Source organism: Tursiops truncatus, chromosome 3 (assembly GCF_011762595.2).
Source record: "Tursiops truncatus isolate mTurTru1 chromosome 3, mTurTru1.mat.Y, whole genome shotgun sequence".
Lineage (NCBI taxonomy): Eukaryota > Metazoa > Chordata > Mammalia > Artiodactyla > Delphinidae > Tursiops > Tursiops truncatus.
In genome coordinates, this window is record NC_047036.1 from 158,097,832 (window position 1) to 158,122,824 (window position 24,993).

Genomic DNA, 24,993 nt, shown 5'->3' on the forward strand with positions numbered 1-24,993 from the left:
GAGACAGATGGAGGGGCGCGGCCAAAGTGGGGGCTGTGGGGTTGAAGAAAGCGGGTGATGGGCCCAGGAGGCCTGGGGTGGGCCCAGGAAAACTTTCATCCCTCAGATGATGCCCTGTGCAGCCCGATCAGGAGCCATCTATGCCAGACGCTGGGGAACAGGCTGGTGTGGGCAGTGAGGACATGGGGGCAGGAGAGCAGCATGTCCCCCGGGGAGGCCCCGGGTGCAGGCTGAGGAGTAGGCCTGCATTCCAGAGCTGTTGCAGGCCGGGCTGCGCTGCCTGTGATTTCAGAGGAGAGGCCCAGCGGTTGCAGTCCTGGGGTGTGGAGACGGGGAAGCGGGAAGGAGGAAGGTTCTCCTCCCTGAAGTGTGTGGCATTGCCTTTCTGCTTCAGTGTTTGTGCTCATGAAAGAGCTTCGACCAAGCTCCTCTTCCCTTTGTCTCCTTTGGCATCCCTGCTTTGATCCTCTTAATTTTCTGTTGAAATGGGGCAGATTCGTCTGCAGGCACAGCTGTACAGACTGGAGTTCAGGGAGGCCAGAGGAGGCTGGAAGAGCCACTTGTCCCCTCCACAGTGGTTCTTGTCCCTCACCTGAGTCACTCCTGGCTCAGAGGCAAAGGGTGATAGTTACAGTCAGGATTAAAGAGAAGATGGGAAGGGGCCCCAGGCCTGGGAGTGTCTGTCAGGGAGGGGAGGAGAGTGGGCCCGCTGGGGTGGGGCTTCTGACCAGGCCTGACGCCTGTACTCCCCCAGCCTGGTTCCTGCCTCATAGGTGGCCACTGCTGTCCTCCTGCCCACATTCCCTGAGCCCAAGGCCTCGTCCATAGCACTCTGGGAAACGGGCAAATGCAGCTCGTGGACAAAAGGGCTGTTAGCAGGGGCCTCAGGGCACGAAGGGCAAATGAACTTGTGCAAGCGTTCATCCCGTCCTCGTCCTTCCTCTCAACGATCTGCCCCCCACGCAACACCACAGGTATTTTCGGAATATTTCAAGGAGCTGGAAGAGGAGAGTATCCGCGACAACTTCGTCATCATCTACGAGCTGCTGGATGAGCTCATGGACTTCGGCTACCCCCAGACCACAGACAGCAAGATCCTGCAGGAGTGAGTGGGTGGGATGGGGCCTGGGGATGGGGGGCAGGGGTCAGGCCCCTCCTGGGTGATGTCACAACATTGATGTCGTCAGCAGGTTTGGAGGTGGAGGAAGCAAACGTATGTTCATGTTGTTGGTCCCCCTGCCCTGTCTCCAGCCGCACCAGAAGTTTACTAAGTCACTGGGACAGTTGTGGGTCCTTTTTCCACGCAGCATCCGTGCGTAGCATGAGCATTTTTCCTGTTGCGAGGTCTTCATTTCCATCCACAGAAGTGTGCTAAATGGCTTGTTATTAGGGAGTCACCTGCCTTTGTTTTTATTGTCATAAATGAAGCTATGATGACAAATCTCCCTCCTTTGGAATCCTGCCCATCAAGTAACAGTCACCGTGGATTAAGCACTTCCTGTGAACCAGGCCCTGTGCAAGCGCTTTTTTCACTCCATTCACAGTCAGGGGTGCTGTCTTCCCATTTTACAGGGGAGCAGAGGGACACTCAGAGAAGCCACATGAACTTCAGCACATCTCACATCTGTTGTTCCCCAAGTGGAATCAGGGTCACCAGGTTACACCCCTAGGAGGTTGGTCCCTTCTGCACCCCCAGCAGGGGAAGCACTTCATGCCCACTTCTTGTTTTCCTCACCAACGCTGTCTCCTTGGCTCCCTAAAAGTGACCACTCTGCACTCACTGTAACTGAAGAGTTTGTTGGAGGCTTTGGAAATCGTAAGATATTCTTGTGTTAAACAGCCTCAGGTGAAACCAGAGCCTGCCTTTCCTGGCGCCTGCTACAGGGAGGGGCTGTTTTGAAGAATGTCTGTGCCTGAGCTGCTTAACTGTGAGCCCGGGCCCACAGGTACATAACTCAGGAAGGCCACAAGTTGGAAACAGGGGCCCCACGGCCCCCAGCCACCGTCACCAACGCAGTGTCCTGGCGCTCTGAGGGCATCAAGTACCGGAAGAACGAGGTGTTCTTGGACGTCATTGAGTCCGTCAATCTCCTGGTAGGCTTCCTTTTCTTTTTTTTAAATTTTATCTTCTCCATGATTGGAAATAAAAGCAGCTCTACTTTTAAAACTAGCAAGGCCCTGAGAAACAGGTAGTTTCTGTGTGATAGCAGATCAGCGGGATTCAGGTTGGGCTGCTCATTGCAATGTGAGCTTGTTTTATCTTCATTAGTTTCTGTTCTTATTTAGAGTGAATGCATGCACATCATTAAAAAAAAAAAAGCAGTGTATAGACTTTGAAAGTGAAGGGCTTTGTAATCAGAAAGGCCACATCGCTTAAGGATTCATTGTCATCCTTTGGGACCTCGTGCTGTAGATATACAGACATACATTGTTTTTCTGTGAAACTGAGAACATAAGATGTAGTTCTCCTGTGACTTGTTTTTCGGGTTTTTTGGTTTTTACTGTTTTGTGTATGTTCGTTTGTTTTTTAATTTTATTTTTTAAGTGACTATTTGGTAATTGACCATATTTTCTATGAATTTTAGCACATGTACAGATTTGTGTACCCATTATCATAACCAGGAATCAGAACAAACTCCATCACCTCAGAAACCTCCCTGGATGCTGCCTCTTGGTAGTCACACCCTCCTGCCTGTTCCCAACCCCTGGCAACTGCTGATCTGGTCTTCATCACTATAGTTCTGTCTTTTTGAGATTGTTGTATGAGTGGAATCATACAGTGTGTGTCACTTTGAATCTAGCTTCTTTCAGTATAACGCCTTTGAGATTCATCCAAGTTGCTCTGTTATCAAAAGTTTATTTCTTCTTATATTTGTTTATTTTATATGTTGAACTACAGTATGTTTATCCATTCACCCATCAAAGAACATCTGGGTTGTTTCCAACGTTTGGCAGTTGTTAAAAGAGTTGCTATAAACATTTCATGTATAGGTTTATGTGTGGACAGAAGTTTTCATCTCTCTACGGCAGATACCCTGCAGTGGGATTGCTGGGTCATATGGTAAGTGTATGTTTAACTGTGTAAGAAACTGCCAAACTGTTTTCCAGAGTGGCTGTTAACATTTTTGCATTTTCACCAGTAGCAGATGAGAGTTCCGGTTGCTCCACATCCTTGATCAACATTTTTATTTCTGTCATCCTAATAGGTGTCTCATCATGGCTTTAATGTGCATTTCCCTAATGGTTAATGATGTTGAGCATCTTTCTATGTGCTTCTTTGGCATCATTATGCTCTTTGGAGAAGTGTCTCTTCATATCTTCTGATCATTTTTGAGTTGTTTGTTTTCTGATTGTTGAGTTTTGAAAGTTCTTTATATATTCTGGATAAAGTCTTCTGTCACATGTGTGATTTGCAAATATATTCTCCTAGTCTGTCACTTTTCTTTTCATTCTATTGGCATTGTCTTTCACGGAGCAAAAGTTTTTAATTTTGAGAAAGTCCAAATGTCAGCTTTTTAAATTGATTAAGCTTTTGGTGCCATGTCTGAGAACTCATTGTCAAACCCAAGGTCACATAGATTTTCTCCTAAATTTTCTTCTAGAAGTTTTATAGTTTTACATTTAGGTCTATGATATTTTTGACTTAAATTTTATTTGAGGTGTGAGGCATATATCCATTTTTTTGCATATTGAACATTTTTTTTCATTTGTTGTAAAATCATTTTGGAAAATATTATCCTTTTTCCATTGAATTGCTTTTGCATTTTTGTCAAAGAACAATTGGCCATATTGTGCAACTCTATTTCTGGACTCTGTTCTTTTCCATCGATCTGTATATCTGTTCCTTCACCAATAACCACACTGTCTTGATAACTGTAACTTTATAGTAAGTCTGAAAATCAGATAATGTGACTCTCACAACATTCTTCTTTTTCAAAATTGTTCAGCTCTTTAGTTCCTTTGTTTAGAGTTTTAGAATCAGCTTGTCTGGGATTTTGATTGGTGTTGTGTTAAATAACTCTATTAATCAATTTGGGGAGATTTGATATCTTTAGTATATTAAGTCTCACAATCCATGAGTGCAGTATGTCTCTCTCTATATATTTAGGTCATCTTTGATTTCTTTCATCAGCATTTTCTAGTTTTTACCATGTACAAATTTTTTGTTAGATTTATACCTAAGTATTTCATTTTTTGGAAGCCATTGTAAATTGCTTATTTTTAATTTTATTTGGTAGAATTCACCTGCAAAACTATCTGAGCCTGGAGATTTATTTTTCAGTACGAATTTCAATTATTTAATGGTTATAGGATTATTTGGATTTTCTGTTTCATCTCGAGTGAGTTTTGGTAGTTTGCTGTTTTTAAGAAATTGATCTATTTCATCTAAGTCACTGAGTTTCTATGCACAGTGTTGTTTATAGTATTCCCTTATTACCTTTTTCATGTGTACAGGGTCTGTACTGATACACTCTCTTTCATTTCCGATATTGGTAATTTATGTTCTTTCTTTTCTCTTTGTCAATCTTATGAGAGGTTTATCTGTTTTATTGATTTTCACAAAGAATCAACTTTTGATTTCATTGATTTCCTCTATTATTTTTCTGTTTTCAATCACAGTGATTTCTGCTCTTATCTCTAATATTTTCTTCCTCATGATTTTGGCTTATTTTGCTCTTCTTTTTCTAGTTTCTTAAAGTGGAAACTAAAGATACTAATTTGAAACTTTCTTCTTTTCTAATATAAACATTTAATGCTATAAATTTGTCTCTAAGCACTACTTTAGCTGTATCCTACACTGATATGTTGGATTTTCATTTTTGTTCAAAATATTTTCAAATTTCCCTTGAGACTTTCTTTTTGACCCATGGCTTATTTAATAAAAGTGTTGTTTAATTTCTAAATGTTTGCAGGTTTTTCTGTTATCTCATTGTCATTGATTTTTTTAAAAGATTTATTTATTATTTATTTATATATATTTTTTATTATTTATTTTTGGCTGCATCAGGTCTTAGTTGCAGCATGTGGGATCTTCATTGTGGCGCACGGGCTTCTCTCTACTGTGGCGTGCAGGTTTTCTCTTCTCTAGTTGTGGCGCCCAGGCTCCAGGGTGCATGGGCTCTGTAGTTGTGGTGCGCAAGTTCCAGAGCACGTGAGCTCTGTAGTTTGAGGCACACAGGCTCTCTAGTTGAGGCGCACAAGCTCAGTAGTTGTGGCACGTGGGCTTATTTGCCCTGTGGCACGTGGGATCTTAGTTCCCTGACTAGGGATCGAACCCACGTCCCCGGCATTGTAAGGAGGATTCTTTACCACTGGACCACCAGGGAAGTCCCTGTCATTGATTTTTAATTTAATTCTATTATTGTCTGAGAATATAGTTTATATACTGTCAATTCTTTAAAGTTTGTTAAGGTCTGTTTTAATGATCCAGAATATGATCTATCTTGGTGAATGTTCCATGTACCCTTGAAAAAAATGTATATTCTGCTCTTGTTGGAGAGAGTGTTCTGTAAATACCAATTAAATCCAGTTGGTTAATGGCATTGTTCAATTCTTCTAGCAATTCTTGCTAATTTTCTGTCTACTGGTTCTACCTGTTACTGAGGAGCATTAAAATCTCCAGCTATAAATTGTGAATTTGTCTGTGTCTTTGCTTCACATATTTTGAAGTTCTGTTATTAGGTGCAAATGGATTTAGGATTCTTCTGTTTTCTTGGTGAACTGACCCCTTTATCATTATATAATGTCCCTCTTTATTCCTGATCATTTTTTTGCTCTGAGGTCTGTTTTGCTATCAATATTGTCACTCCAGAATTCTTTTGATTAGTGTTTACATGGTATATGTCTTTCTATCCTTTTACTCCTTTTTTTTTAATCCTTTTACTTTTAACTTACCTGTGCCATATCTTGTAGAAAACATATAATTGAGTCATTTTTTAAATCCATTCTGACAGTCTCTGTCTTTTATATATTTAGAGCATTTATACTTACTGTAACTGTTAATTTGCTTGGATTAAAATATACCACTTTATTACTTGCCTTCTGTTTTTCATTCCTTTGTTTCCTTTTCCTATCTTTCTGTGATCTTTTTGAACATTTGTAGTGTTCCATTTTGTTTCTTCACTCTATCTTTTTTTTCTTCGTATAGTTATTTTAGTGGTTGCTATAAAATACTCTACTTAGAGTTAATATTTTACCGCTTCAATTGGAATTTAGAAACTTTACTGCCCCATCATAGAGTTGTCCTGTATATTCATCTATATACATTGAAAACCATATCAGACAGTGTTAAAATTTTTGCTTTCGATTGTCAAACATACTTTAAAGAACTCAAGAGGAGAAGAAGAAGACTCTCGACCATATTTACCCAGATATTTACTATTTCTGTTGCTCTCCCCTCATTTCCAATTTTCCAGGTTTCCTTCTGGTACAATTTCAGTTCCATCTAAAAAGATTCTTTTAGCAATTCTTTCAAAACAGGCCTACTGGCTACAGATTCCCTTCATTTTCCTTCATCTGAGAATGTCTTTATTTCATCTTCATTCCAAAAGGATATTGTCACTGGATATCAAATTCTGGGTTAACAGTTCTCTTTTAGTACCTTAAAAATGTTGTGTCACTTCCTTCTGGACTCCATGGTTTCTGATGAAAATCCACAGTCACTCGAATCGGTATTCCCCTGTAGGTAATGTGTTGTTTTTCTCTGGCTGTTTTCCACATTTTTTCTTTGTCTTTAGTGTTCAGCAGATAGCTTATGATGTGTCTAGGTATGGATATCTTTGGATTCCTAATGTTTGGGGCTTGTTCAGCTTCTTGGATCTGTAGATTTACGTACTTTACCAAACTCGGGATGTTTTCATCCATTATTTCTTAAAATATGTTTTCACCATTTCACTCTTTCTCGTTTCCGTCTGGACTCTAGTGACATAAATGTTAGACATTTTGTTATTGTCCCAAGGGTCTCTGAGGCTCTGTTCATTCTATTCCATCTTTTTTTCCTCTCTATTGTTTAGATTGGATAAGTCCTATTGATCTGCTTTCAAGTTCACTGACCGTTTCCTGTGTTATCTCCATTCTGCTATTAAGCTCATTCAGTGATTTTTTTGTTATTGTATTTTTCAGTTCTAAAATTTCCATTTGATTCTTCTTCTTATAGTCTTGTTTCTTTCCCAAGACTTTCTAGTTTGACATTTGTTGCAAGAGTGTTTGCAGTTTTTATCCTAGCTATTTAATGTCTTTGTCAGATAATCCCAATATCCATATCATCGTTGGTGTCTGTTGATTGTATTTTCCATGTGAGCTGAAATTTTCATGGTTCTTTGTATGCTGAGTAATTTTAGATTATATCCTGGGGTAAGATTCTAGGTCTTATTTAAATTATACAGAAAATGTTGATTTTGTTTGTTTGTTTTAGCTGACAATTGTCCTGGTTAGGTTCGGGCCGCAAGTTTCAACCCCCAGTCTATGGGCCATGAGAATCGGTTCAGTTTTCAAAGCCTTTGTGCCCTTTGCTATTTAAATCTATGCCAAATATGCACTGCCCAGTGGTCCATCAGGGACTGGGGAGAGTTTGGTTCTTGATGTCTTTGGCGTGCTAATTAGGATCATATCCATGCATGCCTGGTTCTAGAGAGATCTGGAGACATAAACAACTTCATGAGGTTGCTTACCTGAACCTTTCACTCTCTGCTCTCTACCTGGTGCTTTCTGGCTGGGGGCTTCCCTTTTTGGTTCTGTGGCCAAAAACTCGGGGCTCTGGATCCCTACTCTAGCGCTTGTCTGCACTTGGGCTGAAATCCTGGGTTTGCCCCACCCTCTCGGAAAGGCAGCTGAATTGCCTAGGGCCTGGGACGTGAGAAAACAGAGAAAAGGGGGTAAATGAGGGATTTCCATACTCCTTCTGAGCGGCAGGAGTTCCCCTTCTGGCCCTGGAGCTAGAGCCAGAGGCTTCCACAAGCTCTGACTGCACCGTACTTCTTGGTTCCACTTTCAGGTTTCTGCTGCACTTTCACATGGGTAGGGGGTTAGGGAGGACTGCTCATTCAGTCGGCTCCTCCCAGATCCACCTTTTCAGTCTTCCAGTAGTTGCCCATGCATCCTGCCCAGGTTTTATAGCTGTAGTCAGTGGTAGAGAAAGGGTGATGCAGGCCAGTCCCATGTCACCTGCAGCCTGCCTGTCACCTCTCGGGAGAGGGCCTCACTCCCATGACTTGGGCAGACAAGGATTGGCTGGGCCAGTCCAGTCATGTGGGCCACTTAGGTGTGCCCATTTCTGACTGTTACAGCCAGTGCAGAAATGAGCATGATTGCTCATCCTCAGATGTGTGTTTGGGCATCTCCCTTATCTGGGCAGGATTTCTGGAGGGCCGAGTTCCCAGACATGCAATTGCTAAGTAACAGTGCTTTTCAAAAAGATTCTCCCAGTGGACTGAATATAAACGTATTTGCTCTCTTACTTACTAAGCCATGAGGCAAGACAGTGGCCTCACTCACTGCATTCCCCTCCTGCCTGAGGACCTTCGTCTGAATTGTTTACTGAGCCCAGAACATGGCTGTAGGGTGTCCTAAGGTGGAGAAGCAATCCCAGGGAGCAGCTTATAAACAACTGCCTGGGAAAGTGCTGGGAGTTCAGGGGCGTCCCAGCCGCAGTGTGTCCCTACACATGGCACTGCCCAAGGACCCCTGTTCTTCCATACGAGGGGCAGCAAGAGGCAGGTATGGACATCCCAGTCATGTTGGAACACACCTTCCTAAGTCTGATTGCAGAACTGGCGGCCTTCAGAGTCAACATTGGCCTCCAGGTTCTGAAAATCTTGTTGTACTAGTATAATTAGGCAGCCGATCCCCCGGCAAACATCTCCTCCATGCCCACCCTGGGGAAGGCACCAGCTTTGGGCTGCCAGTCACGCCTCAGCACCGTCCTGGTTGCTGCCCAGGTGGCCAGGATTAGCCTTAGAGGCTGCATGGCTTTTGTCTCCACTTCCTGAGCCTTCTTTCGCATCATTCAGCTATAGAGGGTGGTGCAGTCCCAACTCCCCAAGGGGAGATAGCCCCCCAGAGAAGGGGGTCTAAGGGCAGACTGTTGGGGGGGAACACGGAGGACCTGCAGAGTAAGGCAGGTGGTAGTGCCAGCTGCCCAGAGCCCAGGGGCGAAGGGCCATGTCTGCACGGGCTCGCCGAGTGCCCGCTGCCCCAGGCACTGTCCTCGTGCTGGACCCAGCAGTGAGCAGCCTGACATGACCCCTCACCCGAGCGTGGACAGGATGGATGGACAGGCAGACAGGGCTGGCAAGAGGCAGAGGAGGAAGCAGCTTCTGTGTGCTGTGGGGTCAGGTTGCTGCCTGATGAGGCGAGGACAGTGAGAGGCCAGCATGGTCAGAGCATAGTGAGCGACGGGAAGTGACGGAGCCACACCCCGCAGGGCCTTCTGTCCTGTTTTGTGCCTTTCTCGGGGTCATCGTCCACATGGCGCCTCAGTTCTCCACTTCCCTCAGATGCGAAGGGCTTTCATGTGTGCACGTGTTACTTGCAGACATCTGAGTTAAAGACTGGACAGATTTTCCTGCTTCTCTGCAGAAATCGGAAACTCAGGCCCTCCAAGGAACGGCCCATATGGCCCTAGGGCCTCTGAGTTTGTAGCCCTCTGTTTCACTTGCTGGTGTGGATGTGGCCTCATGCAGAATGGCACTACGGGGTGGTGGTCCAGGCTGTGGCCCCAGCACCTCTGCCAGCCACTCTGTGCCCTCGGCGTGTGGCATCCTCTCTGTGCCTCAGTGTCCTCGTCTCTAAAATGGGCCCAAGGAGAGGTGCTCCAGCAGCCTGGCCCCCTGAGGACAGTCTCCGGGTTTGCCCATCGTCCTGCTGTGATTTTTAGTTGTACTCTCAGATGCCTTCTGGTTTGCACAGGAGTTAAAAGGTAGCCCAAGTCACAGCCCCGCCCTGTTGAGGAGGAGCTGCTCAGTCAGTGTTGTAGCTGTGATTGTATTTGCTTAAGTGTATTGTTATTTTGGATCGGTGGTTATCAGACATCAGGGCAGCCCTGGGAGCAGGGTCCAGGAAGCTCCGTCTTCAACAAGCCCTAGGGACTTTGCCAGGCCCCACATGGAGAAACAGATTTCCAGGAAAGTCAGTCTGGCCTGCTCCCAGCAGATGAGCAGACCTGGTAGAGTCCCTGCCCAGGCCAGCTGAGCACACGGCCTCAAGCCACCAGGTCTGCCCCAGGCATCCCAAGAGCAACTTAGAGTAGAGCCCTCAGAGAGGATTCCAGGCACAGTATCACCTGGCCCATCTGCGAGGGAGGAGCCTAGTGTGGCCTGAGGACTAGAAGGCGGGACCTGTAAGTGTCTGCCTCCCTGGCCTGGCCTGGCCCTGCCTCCCCAACTCAGGGGACAGCGAGAAGGGCTTCGAGAATGGGAGTGGCCAGGAGGGTCACACAGCGTGGTTGGGGGACAGTGACCGGTGCGTGGGGCCTCCCCTCACCCCCTCCTCGCCACCCCCTAGGTCAGTGCCAACGGTAACGTCCTACGCAGTGAGATTGTGGGCTCCATCAAGATGCGGGTCTTCCTGTCGGGCATGCCTGAGCTGCGCCTGGGCCTCAACGACAAGGTTCTCTTCGACAACACGGGCCGTGAGTATGCCACCGGGGCCCAGGTTTCACCCCTGGGGCAGCTGAGGGACTGTTCACCTGCGTGATGAACAACAAGTTCATCTCAAGCACTTGGCTTAGAAACATTTTCACGTTGTTTACAAGAACTGTGAAAACGAATAAACTAACACCTGGACTTAGAGGACATGGGAGAGTGAAAATACTCAAGTCAAGCCCCCTTGTTGCTCCGAGGGCCAGAGGTGCAGGTGAGCACCTTAGGTGCCAAAGCACATGTAGCATCATACAACAGGTCCTCAACTCCACCCTACTGGAAGGTACTGCGGGCTCGCTCTCCCCTCCCAGACCCAGTTTCTGCCCTCACCTCTGGCGTTGGGTCTGGGCTGTTCAAAAGCCACACACAGTGGTTCGAGCATGCGCTGCCTGGCCTGGATGTAGCACTTCCCATGGTGGGGCATGGCCAGAGCGGCCTCAGGAGCCCAGGGTGGCTGGGGCTCCGTGTTTGCAAACTGGACCACCAGCCTCCCCGCCAACCACAGGTCCACCGGCGGCCGGAGCAGTGGCACGTGTTGTCATAGTTGCGTCTGCAGCATCGCTAGTGAGGGCCTCTCTGACGTTAGCCCTTCAGAGCAGCTCCCCTCTCAGGACTGAGCTCAACCCACACAGCCTCTCTGGGCTGGGAAACCAAGACAGGACCCCAGGGATGACAGGACCGGCGCCCTCAGGGAGCCCCAAGCCATCACCAAGCACCTCCAGTGGGGTCTGTTAATCATTCAGCAAACATGTCCCAGGCAGCAACTCTGGCTGGGGACTCATTGTGAACTAGGCCTACTAGCCCTGTCCTCAGCCCAATCTTGGGACGTAATGGGGCTTCCAGCGGGGTGAGGAGAGATGGGGCGTGGCTGCCTCAGAAGCCGGCCCCCTTGGTGTTCGTGGCCCAAGATACTCTCACAGATCTGGGGGCAGCTCTGCTCTGCTGTGTCAGGAGTGAACCCTAGACAGTGGGAGCATTGCTGAGAGAGTGGCCTGGGGGACCTAGGGACTGTCCCGCCCTCACCCCCACCTCCCCTCAGGTGGCAAAAGCAAGTCCGTGGAGCTGGAGGACGTGAAGTTCCACCAGTGTGTGCGGCTCTCTCGCTTTGAGAACGACCGCACCATCTCCTTCATCCCACCCGATGGCGAGTTTGAGCTCATGTCCTACCGCCTCAACACCCATGTGAGTGCACCAGCCGCCAGCCAAGAGGGCCCCCAGGCCCCCGCCCCTGCTCCTCCCCTGGGGCAGCCTCCCTCCTCTTCCCTGCTGGCTGGGAGCCGTCCCCGTCCACAGCGAGTCTCACGTCTTGTGAGGTGATGCCCAGGATGGGCACAGCTCCCCATGAGCAGCCTGGGCTCCAAGGAGCCTGTTTGACAATGCAAGGCTCTGAACTTTCTGAACTGAGGGGCCAGACCCCTTTGACACCACTGCCCCTTTCCCAGGCATTCCCCACCAGAGCGTCCTCGGTGATGTTTTCTGCATTTTCTCTAATGCTCTGACCCATCCTGGCACCAGCTGTGGAGCCCCGAGCAGCAGTGTGCTGGGCTCACACCTGGCCCTGTGGTCCCTTGCCCTCAGTTTCCCCTCTGTGAAACAGGGCTTTGTAAAACGACTGGTTGTGAGCGCCATCTTCACTCTCCCCGACAGGTCAAGCCCTTGATCTGGATCGAGTCTGTGATTGAAAAGCATTCCCACAGCCGCATCGAGTACATGATCAAGGTGTGTGTGCATCCTGCACGCAGCATCAGCCAGGCGTGTGGGGCATAAGAGGGGGCATTTGGGCTCCCCCGCCTAGTGCAGGCCTTCTGGTATCTCTGGCCTGTCCGGGGCCTTGGGCACAGAGAGGACACACTGCCCAGATCTTGTGTGCGGCCACCATGGCAGTGGCCTGTGACCAAGTGTCCAGGTGGAGCACTTCTGCCACTCAGTGACCTCACCTAGCCCAGGCCAGCCCTGGTCACACAGACCTTCTCCCTGGAGGCCAGGGCCAGAGGGAGGGATCGGGAGTCCCAAAGACCAAGGGGACAGGAGGGCAGAGACTGACCGTCCAAAGTTGAGCTTAAGGAAGACCTCAGGGGGTGGGAGAGGGCGTGGGGGTCAGCTCGGTGCTGGGAGTGGGACTCCCAGAGGCCAGGCCAAGGGGCATGTGGCCCTTGTGGGAGCAGGCTGGGTGGGAGCCAGGCTGTCTCACCGTCACCCGCCGCAACCTTGGCCACATTGGCCTCGTCTCCAGGCCAAGAGCCAGTTCAAGCGGCGGTCAACAGCCAACAACGTGGAGATCCACATCCCTGTGCCCAACGATGCCGACTCACCCAAGTTCAAGACGACAGTGGGGAGCGTCAAGTGGGTCCCCGAGAACAGTGAGATTGTGTGGTCCATCAAGTCCTTCCCGGTGAGCACCCTTCTCGGCGGGGCACCCCCTCCAGACAGGCATGGGCAGAGGCCTGCTCGGCTCAGCCTGGCTGGGGCAGGGGTGGGGCTGGGGCCCAGGGTAGGGGGGCACTCCACCTTCCTCTTGTGTGTGAACCAGCCTGTCTTCAGAGTCACGGCAGGGGTCCCTCTCTCCCTCCTCCTTTCTCCCTCTGACACTCCTGTTTAGAGCTCAACATCCCTCCTGGGGAACAGACTGCCTTGGGGCCAGGGCCTCACGGGAATCCAGCACCAGCTCCAGGAAGGTAGAGCACTTCCTGCCCCGGCCCCCAGGCTGGTATAGCCACCTGGCTCGTGTTCAGGATTCTGAGCACTTGAGTCTGGGTTTGTGTGACGAGTGCCTTGGGACCGGAAGATGGGTAAGCGGCTGCGCCGACTCGGGGTGCGGCCCATCGCCCTTCTCATGAGAAACAAGATGGAGCACTTTTTCACGTCTCAGAGGACTGTTTGCGCTTCTTTCTCGGGAAACTATAGTAGCTGTCTCTTGCTCACTTCTCTGTCAAGTTTGCTCATTTTCTTCTTAGTTTCCAAAAGCTGTTTACACATGGGCAAGATTAGTACCTTTTCTTTGATATCAGTTGCAAATGGTGTTTCTCAGTGTTTGGTGTTTGTCTTTTGACTTTGCTTCTGGTGTTTTTTGCTGTGTAACCTTTTTGATTGCTTCTTCTTTTAATTGTTGTTTAATGTAGTCACATTTCTCAGTCTTTCTTTTATTGTGTTTGGATTTTAAGTCATGATTTGAAAGGCTTCCCCATTCCAGGCTATAAAGCAATTCACCCATGTTTGCTTCTAGAACGAGTACAGTAGTATTTTTCACCTTAGGCTTTAGGTCCTTTTGGAGCACAGTCTGGTAAATGGGTGACATACAGATCCAGCTTTATCTTTTCCCACATGGCTATCCAGTTTCCTAACCTCATTCACTAAAAAGTCCCATCTTTTCCCCAGTGGTTTGAAATGCCGTGTTTTTCAAAAATCAAATTTTCATGCGGCATGAGGTCTCTTTTTGAGCATCCTCTTGTCTGTCTCTCCGTGCCGCAAGGCCACATTTTAACTTTATTCTATGTTTTAACATCTGGTAGGGCCAACCCTACCCCTACCGTAACTCCCCACAACCTCACTGCTTATCTGTTTCCTGGCAACTCTTGCTTGTTTCATTTTTCTCATAAATTTTAGAATCAGTTTGTTTGCACTAAATTTGTAAGTTAATTGGGAAGGATTAACACCTTTTTGAGGCCGAATTATCCTATCAATAGCCTTGCCCCACTCTCACCTTTGTGCCTTTTGGGAATGTTTTAATGCTTACCTTATATATACCTCATATGGCCTCTCCCGTTGTTTTTAAAGGTACTTTTATTTAAATATAACATGCAGAAAAGTAACAAGTGATATGTGTACAACTCAGTGAATTTCCTCAGAGTGAACACAACTGAACCGGATAAAAGCCACAGAACACTCCTTGCCTCCAGGACACCCCAAAGATCTCTTCTGGTTTTGCATATTTCTCATTAAGATAATTTTTAAGTTGATATTTTGGTAACTGGGGTCTTCTCTTCCATTGTGTCTTACAACAGGTTGCTAACATTTGTATGGTAATTTTGTGTCCTGGTACCTTACTAAATTTTTTGTTTGTGGTAGTTTTTCTTTCAATTCTCATGGGTTTTTAGATATTCTTCCACACTGTTTGCAGCCAGATTCAGTTTCCCCTTTTCCTCTCCCATTCTTGGGCACCTTATAGCTTCTGGCGTCTCACTGCTTCACTTACTATCTCCATTGCCTGTAAATGGCGGTGGAGAGAGCAGCCTCCTGGCTTTGCCCCCAGCTGGAGCTGGCAGGGTTTCCCCTCTTAAGTGTGTTGCTGCTTTGGGCTACAATTCACTTCAGTCCTACTTTACTGTGTTTTTATTTTTTATTTTATTTTATTTTTTTAATATTTATTTTTATTTGGTTGTGCTGGGTCTTAGTTGGGGCAGGCAGGCTCCTTAGTTGTAGCACACAGGCTCCTTAGTTGTGTCATGCGAACTCTTATTTGCTGCGTGCAAACTGTTAGTTGCTGCATGCATGTGGGATCTAGTTCCCTGACCAGGGATCAAACCTGGGCCCCCTGCATTGGGAGCGCAGAGTCCTAACCACTGTGCCACCAGGGAAGTCCCCTTTACTGTGTTTTTAGCACAAATGGCCAACGAATTTACCCAAACGCCTCTTCAGTGTCTGTAAGTTCCTATATTAATATAGGATGGATCTTGAACCATCCATGCATTCTGGCAAACCCCACTTGATCATGATCTGTTTTCTCTTTAATGTGCTATTAATCCTGTTGGTTAACATTGTATGTAGGATTTTTACATTGAGATCCATAACTGAGATTTATTTTTTTTCTTTGGTACAGTCTCTATCAGGTATCAATATTGTACCCATTTCATTATTTTTTTGTCTCCCTTTTCCATGATGCAGAACAGTTTAAGTAGCCTTGAGATCGTCTTGCCTTGAGAGGATTGGTAGAATTTGGCTGTGTGACCATCTGTATCTCTGTTACTTTCTCTACCTCATCTGTGGAAATTAGACCATTTAGAGTTTCTATTTCTGTTGGAGTCAGTTTAGGTAAATTGTATTTTCCTACAAAATTATCCATCCTAACCAGGTTTTCAAATTTGTCTACACAGAGTTGTAGAAAATTGGTGTCTTTTTTTCCCCTTCTCTTATGACAATTACTTCTCCCTTGTTATATCTTATTTTGCATACTTGTGCCTTCTTTTTTCCTTGATAAGGTTACCTGGTAGTTTGCGTATTTTTTTTCCAGATTCACTTTTTAGTTTATTTGTTGTAATAGTTTTCAGTTTTATAAGTCTTTAATTTGAGTTTCTTCATCCTTTCTTTGCTCTAGTTTTCAAGTTCTGTATTTTAATTTGATTATTTTGTTTTAAAATTTGTATTGATATAAATGAATATTTAAGCCACAAATGTTCCTCTGAACCCTGCCTTAGCTGTATAGCCCATAGATCTGGCATGTAATGTTTGATATTATCTAGAAATTCTGTAATTGAATGGAGAGTGTTTTTTTGTTTTGTTTTGTCTTGTTTGAATTTCCTGGTCAAGGGTTTTTTTCCATTTTGTCTTCACTATAAATTTGGTGCTTTGAGACCAGAGAATGTTATTCATGCTGTTTCTACTTTTAGAATTTATTGAAGTGTTCATTGTGCACTAATAGAAGGTCAAAGTTTGTGAATATCCCATATGTAGTTGAGAAGAAGATAGAGCCTCTGTTATTGGGGTAGAGAATTTGACACATGTGCCATGAGGTCTGCCATGATGCCATGACAGCATCAGTCAGACAGAGAGCTGGGCCAGCTCTGCCTTCCTCTGGTTCTCTTCTCCTCTCTTGTAGCATCTGCTTAACAAAAGTTGCTGCCATGTTATTTGGTGCATAGATACTCCTATCTATTGTATCCTCCCTATGGATCGTAGGAATAGCCTTTAGGATGTGGACTATCATCCTCTGCACCTGTAATTCTTTGCCCTGAATTCTCTGCTGTGGCAGCAGCCCTGCTCTATTTTGTTTGACTTTGGCTGGCATGCCTTCACCCATTCTTTCTACTGGTTTAGCCTTTCTCACTCTGCTTTTACAGTGTGGAGTTGGGTTTTGGTCTGTGAGCCAACCTCTAAGTCTTTCTCATTAATAAGAGAAGTAAACCCATGTACATGGACATGACTGACACAAGGTAGGCTTGCAGACTTCCACCCCCCCCCAGAGAGGGCCAGCCTCTCTGCATATTGTTTTGCTTTCATTTTCCACTTTGCTTTTTCTTTAATTACTACTCTTAACCTTTTTTTTTTTTTTTTTGGACTGCGTTTGGGTCTTCGTTGCTGTGTGCGGGCTTTCTCTAGTTGCAGAGAGCGGGGGCTACTCTTTGTTGTGGTGTGCAGGCTTCTTGTTGCGATGGCTTCTCTTGTTACGGAGCACGGGCTCTAGGCACGTGGGCTTCAGTAGTTGCAGCATGCAGGCTCAGTAGTTGCGGTACATGGGCCCTAGAGCGCACAGGCTTCATCAGTTGTGGCTTGCGGGCTCTAGAGCACAGGCTCAGTAGTTGCAGCGCATGGGCTTAGTTGCTCCGTGGCGTGTGGGATCTTCCCGGGACAGGGATTGAACCCGTGACCCCTGCATTGGCAGGCAGATTCTTTTTTTTTAAAAATTAATTCATTTATTTTTGGCTGTGTTGGGTCTTTGTTGCTGCGCACATGCTTCCTCTAGTTGTTGAGAGCGGGGGCTACTTTCTGTTGCCGTGAGCGGGTTTCTCGCTGAGGTGGCTTCTCGTTGCGGAGCACGGGCTCTAGGAGCACTGGCTCAGTAGTTGTGGCTCACGGCCTCTAGAGCGCAGGCTCAGTAGATGCGGCGCACAGGCTTATTTGCTCCGTGGCATGTGGGATCTTCCCGGACCAGGGCTCGAACCCGTGTCCCCTGCATTGGCAGGTGGATTCTTAACCACTGCGCCACCAGGGAAGTCCCTCCACTTTGTTTTTATAAGGCTCAGATTTTTGGTCAGGTGGTTGTTTCATACACAGGCTGATGGAGCTGATTTTATTCCTTTGCTGCCTGCTTCGTCTGTTGCTGAGACCACATTATTCTCCCCTCGTTGTCCCAGAATCTGCACTCAGCACATAGCACCGAGTCAGGCAGAGTCCACATTCCTGCACTGATGAGCAGAGACTGACCACTCGCTTCATCCTGGGATGGGGGGGGGGGCGGGGGGGGAGCATGAGCTCAGCCCTGGGGAGGCGTGGCTCTCTCCTGCCCTGCCCTGCCGGAGGCATGCAGAAGTAGCTATGGTCGGCAGTGACTGCTGTTGCCAGAGGCATGGGGATCAAAACCCTCCATGTCCCGGGTGTGATGAGAGCTATGCTCCCCACTCCTCCCTGCTGTTCTGGGTGAGGCTCACCGGGCGCTTGGACAACCAGGCCAAGACTCATGACTCCTCATGGCCGAGACGAGGGTTCCAGTCATTCCTGGCCCTGCTCCAAGCACCATCTCTGGAGTCATTGCTCAGCTTCCAGCACCAGAGCCACGCCCTTTGGGGGCAAGACCCAGGGCCAGCTCATCAGTCAGCCCCCAGCCTTGGTCTCTTATTTTTGTTGCCTCTCCCTGTTCCCTTTTCTTCATTTTGACATGTCCCTCTTGCTTTCACACACCTTCTGGGCTCTGGGGGTGTTCACTTGGACTCTGGCCTGGGCAGGTAGGGGCCCTTGTCCCACGGCAGCCCACATCTGCGCTGTGTGCTCGCTCTCCCTCTCTGTTCTTCCCTCCCAAGGCCTGTTGGTCTTATTTTCCTTGAAGCAGCTAGGCTTCTGTGCCTGGCAACTTGTGAAATTTTCTCTTCATCCTCAGAATTCAGCAGTTTTCCCCAGCGGGGCTGGTGGGGGCAGCCTGTGAGGCCTGGAGGACAAGTATGAGTGTTTTGGAGAAGCCAAGGCACTGGGTGACTGCAGGTCACACAGGAGGAGGTTGGTGGCCAAGCCAGCAGCCTGGCATTCTCCAGGGGCAGCTGTTGGCCGAGCTTGCCCGGGGCCTCAGCCTGACCACCTCCACCCTGGTGTTCTCCCCCAGGGCGGCAAGGAGTACCTGATGCGGGCCCACTTCGGCCTGCCCAGCGTGGAGGCGGAGGACAAGGAGGGCAAGCCCCCGATCAGTGTCAAGTTTGAGATCCCCTACTTTACTACCTCCGGCATCCAGGTACATGCGGCCAGGGCTGCCAGGGCCCCAGAGCAGACATGGATAGGCCCAGGGGGGCCTCACAGGGACCGGGACCAGGTGTCAGTCCAGGCTCAGAGGGTTGCAGGTGACAGACATCTGTGCAGCCAGTTAGAAAAGGGTGCTAATTGGCTTGTCCTGGGGCTCCGCGGTGCTCCTGGCTCTGCCTGTCTCCGAGGGCAGCCCGGCCCTAATGGAAAGAGGCCCACGGTTGTTTACCCAGACCTGACCTGTGCTTGAGCTCCAAGCTCAGAGACGCATTCAGTCCCCAAAACTAGAGTTTGAGCCTCTAGCATCCACGCACTTGCCACCATGGGACCCGTTTTCCTGGGCACCTCCGCAGAAGACCTGCATGGGGAAGAGAACCCTGGACGGGACCCCTTCTCCAGGAATCTGCTGGAGGGCTGTGCCCGAGAGCGCACATCTGGCTCTTCGCCGCATCTTCTAGAAGTACCTCCATCCTCCCTCAGCCTCAGAGAGGTTCAGACAGATCAAGGCCCTTTGCCCCCTCCCTCGCCCTCCTGGTCACAGCCTGGCCCCGGGAGGAATGACTAAGCGGGGACCAGGAAGGGGGATGGGGGTGTGTGCATGCTTAGGGCCCTGGTACCTGTGCCCCAGGTGCGCTACCTGAAGATCATCGAGAAGAGCGGCTACCAGGCCCTACCGTGGGTTCGTTACATCACTCAGAACGGAGGTGCGTGCGGCCCACCCGTGGGGCAGGTCGGGGGGGTGCTGAAAAGGTCCCTGGTGGGCATGCTGCTGTCTCCAGGGTGGTGCTCACGGAGCAGCCCCAGGGTCGGGGCAGGTGGGTCCAGGGTGCAGAGCAGACAACAGACGCCTCCTCCTCACTCCTAGATTACCAGCTCCGGACCCAGTGAGGGGCCACGGTGGCCAACGCTCCCGGCCCGGCACTGGGGCTCCTGGTGGAAGCACTGGGAGGAAGCACCTGCCAAGCCTGCCGGAAGGAAGGGCTCCCCTGGACACCAGCCACCCTCCCGGCTCCACCCAGGGGCCCCTCCTCCTCCAGGCGCACCTGCTGTGCCGTCGCCACTCTCATCCCCCAAGTCCCTTTTCCCAGAAGAGGCTTATCTTCAAGAAGTCTCGTCTCTTTGCCCCCGAGTCAGTTTGAAGGGAAGGAAAGAAATCTTTCCCTCCAGAGATCAAATACAGCCTTCTGTGCTGTTTAGCTCCTAGTCACGAAAAGATTGGGAAACGCTCGCCAGACCACTGTCTGGCCGGGCTGGCAGGGCCACCGTTTTGTTGCCATTCTGTTGAACGTTGTAGGTTTATTGAGTGTTCCTGGATTTTTGTCTTGGTCCGTTGCTGTTTACGTGAACTTCACTGTCCACGCCTCCTGCCCCTCATCCTGAAGCGCTCAGGCAGCACTTAGCGAGGACAGGACCTCCCCGTTCCTCGCCCTCCTCCCCAGCGAGGCTGACGCTGGGTCGCCTTCCCACATCGGGCCAGAACCTGGCACTTTGATCAGAGGCTGCAGCTGATGGCTGTTCCTTGGAGGCTCCTTGGCCTGGACGCATAGGCTTCAACAGAGGCGCCTTCTGAGGGCCAGCCTGTGCCACACGATGCTGTCACTCAGCCACATCAGTGTTTGTCCCCCCAGGGGAGGTGGGGTCCAAGAAGAGCCCCTGGCCTCCGAGGGTGGGGCGCACGGGTCATCCACATCCGTGCTTGGACACCACCCCCTTCAACCCTGTCTGTGTTTGTGTCATGAGTACATTAAATTCCATCAGTTACACATGCTGCCTGCCTTCCATCTGATGCAGCGTGGTACTGACTCCCCATGGATGACCAGGGGGAGGTGCAGGCTCACGCCAACCCATGTGTGGCTCCGTGAGGTGTCACCAGCTCCCAGTGCCCCTACATCCCCCAGGGAAGACGGGAACAGGCAATGGGACGGCAGAGCCATTGCACTGGGCCACCAGGGCCACCCCTTCTAGGGGGCCCACACAGAGGAGAGCACATGAGCAAAATGTATCCCTCTCATCGGAGATGACTGTTACAACCCCAAACCCTCAGATCACCAACAGCTTGCCCGCAGCCCTTCCCAGCCCAGTGGTCTTCCTTAGAGTGTGGTCCTGGTACCAGCAACACCAGCGTCCCCTTCGAGCTCACTACAAATGCAGGTTCACAGGCCCACCCTGACCTGCTGAGGCAGAGTCTCGGGATGGGGCCCAGGAGACCAGTTAACAGGCTCTACATGTGATTCGTGCACGCACTGGAGTCTGAGAACCGCTGCCTGGTCCATAGAGGGGATCATGGTGGGCACATGGGCGGGAGGAGCTTGTGTTCCCACTGCAGGCACCTGCACCCACTGTCCCTCCAACGCTGATGGCCCTGCCTGCCCCACACCCTCTTACATTCAAGGACTGTGTTTTCTTCTCCCTCTCCCATATCACCCAGCTCCTCCTTGGAGGTCTAGTGGGCATCAGCCTGAGTGGAATCTTGGCCTTCTACCGTGTGGAGTAAAGGACGTTGCCCTGGCCCAGGGCTCAGGCCAAAGCCCTTGCAGGCACCCTTAATGCCCCACCCCTCACTCGCATGCCCACATCTGCAGCAAGCCCTGGTGGCCTCCCTCCAGAAGACCCTGGGGAGCCACAATATACAAAGAGACAATGACCAGAATTTTCCAAAATTAAACATTTTAAATGTAAAATCTTTACATTCTCAGATTCAGGAAACCAGTGAGGCCAAATCAGGATAAATAAATCTAAGTCTAAAACTAAGAAACATCACAGTCAAAATGCAGAACATTAGAGACTCAGTGAAGATCACAAAAAGCAATGCAAAGAAGATAAAAACACACACAAAAAAGAAAAAAGCAATTAGGCTGAGAGCTGGTTTCACAACTGCAAGAATGGAAGTCAGAAGATAAAGAATAGGCTCAAGGGCTTCCCTGGTGGCGCAGTGGTTGAGAGTCCGCCTGCCGATGCAGGGGACACGGGTTCGTGCCCCGGTCCGGGAAGATCCCACATGCCGCGGAGCGGCTGGGCCTGTGAGCCATGGCCGCTGAGCCTGCGCGTCCGGAGCCTGTGCTCCGCAACGGGAGAGGCCACAACAGTGAGAGGCCCGCGTACCGCAAAAAAAAAAAAAAAAAAGAATAGGCTCAGATTGCTAAGAGAAGATGATTAGTCTGTGATGACCAATTCTGTGCCCAGCAAAAGAACAAAATTAAAAGTTTAACAAACAGCAGACCCTCACGAAGCAACTTGGCGTACAACAAGGAGATTCAGGACTTCCCTGATGGCTCAGTGGTTAAGAATCTGCCTGCCAATGCAGGGGACATGGGTTTGAGCCCTGGTCTGGGACAATCCCACATGCTGCAGAGCAACTAAGCCCATGCGCCACAACTGCTGAATCCTGTGTGCTGCAACTACTGAAGCCCATGCACCTAGAGCCCGTGCTCCACAAGAAGAGAAGCCACCACAAAATGAGAAGCCCGCACACCGCAACAAAGAGTAGCCACCTGCTCTCCACAACTAGAGAAAGCCCGTGCACAGCAACGAAGACCCAACACCGCCAACAACAACAACAACAAAAAAGGATTCAATGCAGGAGGAAGGAAAGAGACTTGAGGAAGATTGCTGAAAAAGCTTGGAAAACATTGGGAATATCTAAACTGTCATTGACTATATAAAGCAGTGGTAGTGATGAGTTAGTAATGTCTGAGTAGTAACATAAGTTACAACTAAAATTCCGGACAGCATCCTGCAAAATAGATAGGCAGTTGGCATCCATACCTCCCAAGGTCTTTTTACTGTTTGGGAAGAAGATGGACTAAAGTCTAAAAAAGCTATATATCCTTGTATAACTTCCAAACCAGTGGTTGGGAAACGGTTTAAAGAAAATTTTAACAAACCAACAGGAAAGGAGAGAGGAGCATGAAAAAGCGGGATAAATACAAGGTGTCCTAAGAATCTTTTAATAATAACACTTAAAACTGCACAACTTTTCCTACTGTGCCATAGAAACCGCAAAATAAGATTGTAGAAATAAATCCAAATGTTAGGAATCACAATAAATGTAAACGAAGCAAACCTGCTAGTTTAAGATACAAAATCCAGCTATATCCTGTTTGTGAAATATACACCTGAAATATAAGTACACAACACAGTTAAAAAGAAAATAATGCTGTCCAATACCAAAATAAACCTCATGTAGTTATATTAATATCAGACCAAATAGACTTAAGGCCAAAAAAAAAAAGTGTACTAGACCTTGAAACACTTTTCACAAATTCCTAAGAATTCTTGGTATTAGAGTCCACATTCTCTAAGGAATTCTCAAGAGAATTAAGTTAGAAATCAACAACAAATGAATTTCTTTAAAATATTTACAAATATAATTAGTTTTCTTTTTTTTTCCAAATTAGCAAAGTTTTACTTCAATTTGCTCATAAATGACTCTAAAAAGCCGATATGCAAGAGGCCGACACGCTGTGGTCTAAAGGCAACGTCGAGGCCACTGAGAATATCCCTCAGACAAGAGGCTCTGCTAAAAATCTCCCCCATCTGGGGTGAGGGCAGCAGAATGGGGGTCTGGGACAGAGGGATAAATACATCGTCTTAGCTCTGCCATTAGGGCTGGCAGCCCGGGACCCCAAGCTGGTCAATCAGAGGTCGACTGCTTGGAGCTTCCAAAGCTGCCCGAATGTTTGGGTGTTTTGGGGAAATGCTGAGGCTTTGGGAGGGCCCATGTGCCAGCTGGAAGGGCCCTCGGCCAGCCCCCTCCTCCTACTCCAGCTCCAGGGAGAGCGCAACTCCCTGCTGGCCGGGCCTGCTGTACCCTGGGGTCGAGGCAGCCTCTCACCCAGCAGCCCCTGCCGGGAGGGGGTGGGGAAGGGCATCTCCAGTGAGGCCGACAGGAATCTGCCCTAAAGGTGGCTGACAGCGGCCCACCTGTAACAGAGCCCTGCTCCCAAAGGGGCCCCTTGGGGACCAGCCCAGCGGGGTGCCCTCCCAGGAACGGGCAGGCCAGGCTGAACCCGGCCGCAGCAGGAGATGTGGGGGAGAGTGGTGTTAACAGACAACAGCGGGAGGGGTGGGTGCAGACAGGGCACGGTGAGTGTGGGGCGGAGCCAGCCCGGGCCCGCCCATCAGAAGGCGAAGGAGCGCTCCTTGGGGTGGCCCACGCTGTCCAGATTGGGCAGGTAGGCATACTGGATCATGCACGGGGGTCCGCACATCAGCACCAGTGGCTCCTCCTCCAGGGGTGGAAGGTGGTCCCAGATCATCTCCTCGTTCACGAAGCCCTGGCTGTAGTCCCAAGCTTCAGGGGCACTGTCCACCATGTACCAGAGCTTGAAGCACTCAGAATGTTCGTTCTTCAGTTCCTCCAGCTCCAGCCGCAGCAGGAGGTCCTTCTCAGTCTGGTTGGCAAAGCGCAGGTGGCACATGGTGTGATCATCCCTGTCCTTCATGATGGCGCGGATCACCTATAGCATTGGGGTGATGCCCGTTCCTCCCGCAAACATGCCCACAGACTTCACCGTCTTGATGACAGGGTTGGATTTCTTGTCTGCACAGATGGCAAACTTTCCTTTGCCCTGGTAGACCGGCAGCCCATTTGGGTCTCGGAACTCAATGGTGCCTCCAATCTTCATGCTTTACAGGTACTGGGACATCTGGGACATCCCACCAGCGGGAAACTTGGGGTGAGTGTCTTTGAAGTAAACCTTGATGACCAGGTCCACAAAGCCCTTGTCATCGCTGGAGACAGGCATGTAGGGCAGAATGACCAGGTTCCCATTGATTCAAGCCGAGAGGTAGATGTGCTAGCCCTACGGGGAGGCCCAGGATGTGCTGGGGCGACGGTAGAGCAAAGTGGAACCATCAGGTGTCAAGGCTGATGACCTCCTTGTCAATCAGCCGCAGCAGGTACTTGATGTCCAGGTTCTCGAGGGTGATGGCGGGAGTGGAGCTTTGGAACAGCTTCATGAGCAGGCTGTACAGGAACCAGACTGGGGAGAGGACCACGTGGCCCAACGTGCTCAGCCAGGCCCCCGTGGTGGCTCCACTCTGCTCTAGCTCCGCCGCCGCTGCTGTGACCGCCACGCCCTGGGCCTGCGCCCCGCCCCCCGCCACGTCACTGAGCCCAAATATAGTTTTTAAGAACACTTCTAAATTACCATGTGTAATTAAAGAAGAAAATGTAATGGAAATTAGAAAATAC

The 24,993-nt window shown here is 49.2% G+C and overlaps 1 protein-coding gene and 1 pseudogene across 6 annotated transcripts in view; one reads left to right on the forward strand and one right to left on the reverse strand.

The window, feature by feature from the left end:
* Positions 1 to 20,560, forward strand: part of AP1M1 (adaptor related protein complex 1 subunit mu 1) — a 29,843-nt gene extending 9,283 nt beyond the window's left edge. For 3 of the 6 annotated variants that reach the window (XM_033853809.2, XM_073802986.1, XM_033853807.2), the window contains 9 exons: positions 975 to 1,105; positions 1,947 to 2,094; positions 10,501 to 10,627; positions 11,677 to 11,819; positions 12,285 to 12,356; positions 12,871 to 13,029; positions 18,664 to 18,789; positions 19,426 to 19,501; positions 19,663 to 20,560. In XM_033853809.2, coding sequence (XP_033709700.1) covers positions 975 to 1,105; positions 1,947 to 2,094; positions 10,501 to 10,627; positions 11,677 to 11,819; positions 12,285 to 12,356; positions 12,871 to 13,029; positions 18,664 to 18,789; positions 19,426 to 19,501; positions 19,663 to 19,685 — 1,005 coding nt within the window. In that variant the 3' untranslated portion in view covers positions 19,686 to 20,560. Of the gene's footprint in view, positions 1 to 974; positions 1,106 to 1,946; positions 2,095 to 10,500; positions 10,628 to 11,676; positions 11,820 to 12,284; positions 12,357 to 12,870; positions 13,030 to 13,236; positions 13,313 to 18,444; positions 18,561 to 18,663; positions 18,792 to 19,425; positions 19,502 to 19,662 lie in introns of those variants that run through there. The other 3 variants (XR_004525983.2, XR_004525984.2, XR_012331032.1) reach the window with 3 other exon arrangements.
* Positions 20,561 to 23,917: 3,357 nt separating this feature from the next.
* LOC117311934 (NADH-cytochrome b5 reductase 3 pseudogene) lies at positions 23,918 to 24,773 on the reverse strand (annotated as a pseudogene).
* Positions 24,774 to 24,993: the final 220 nt, after the last annotated feature.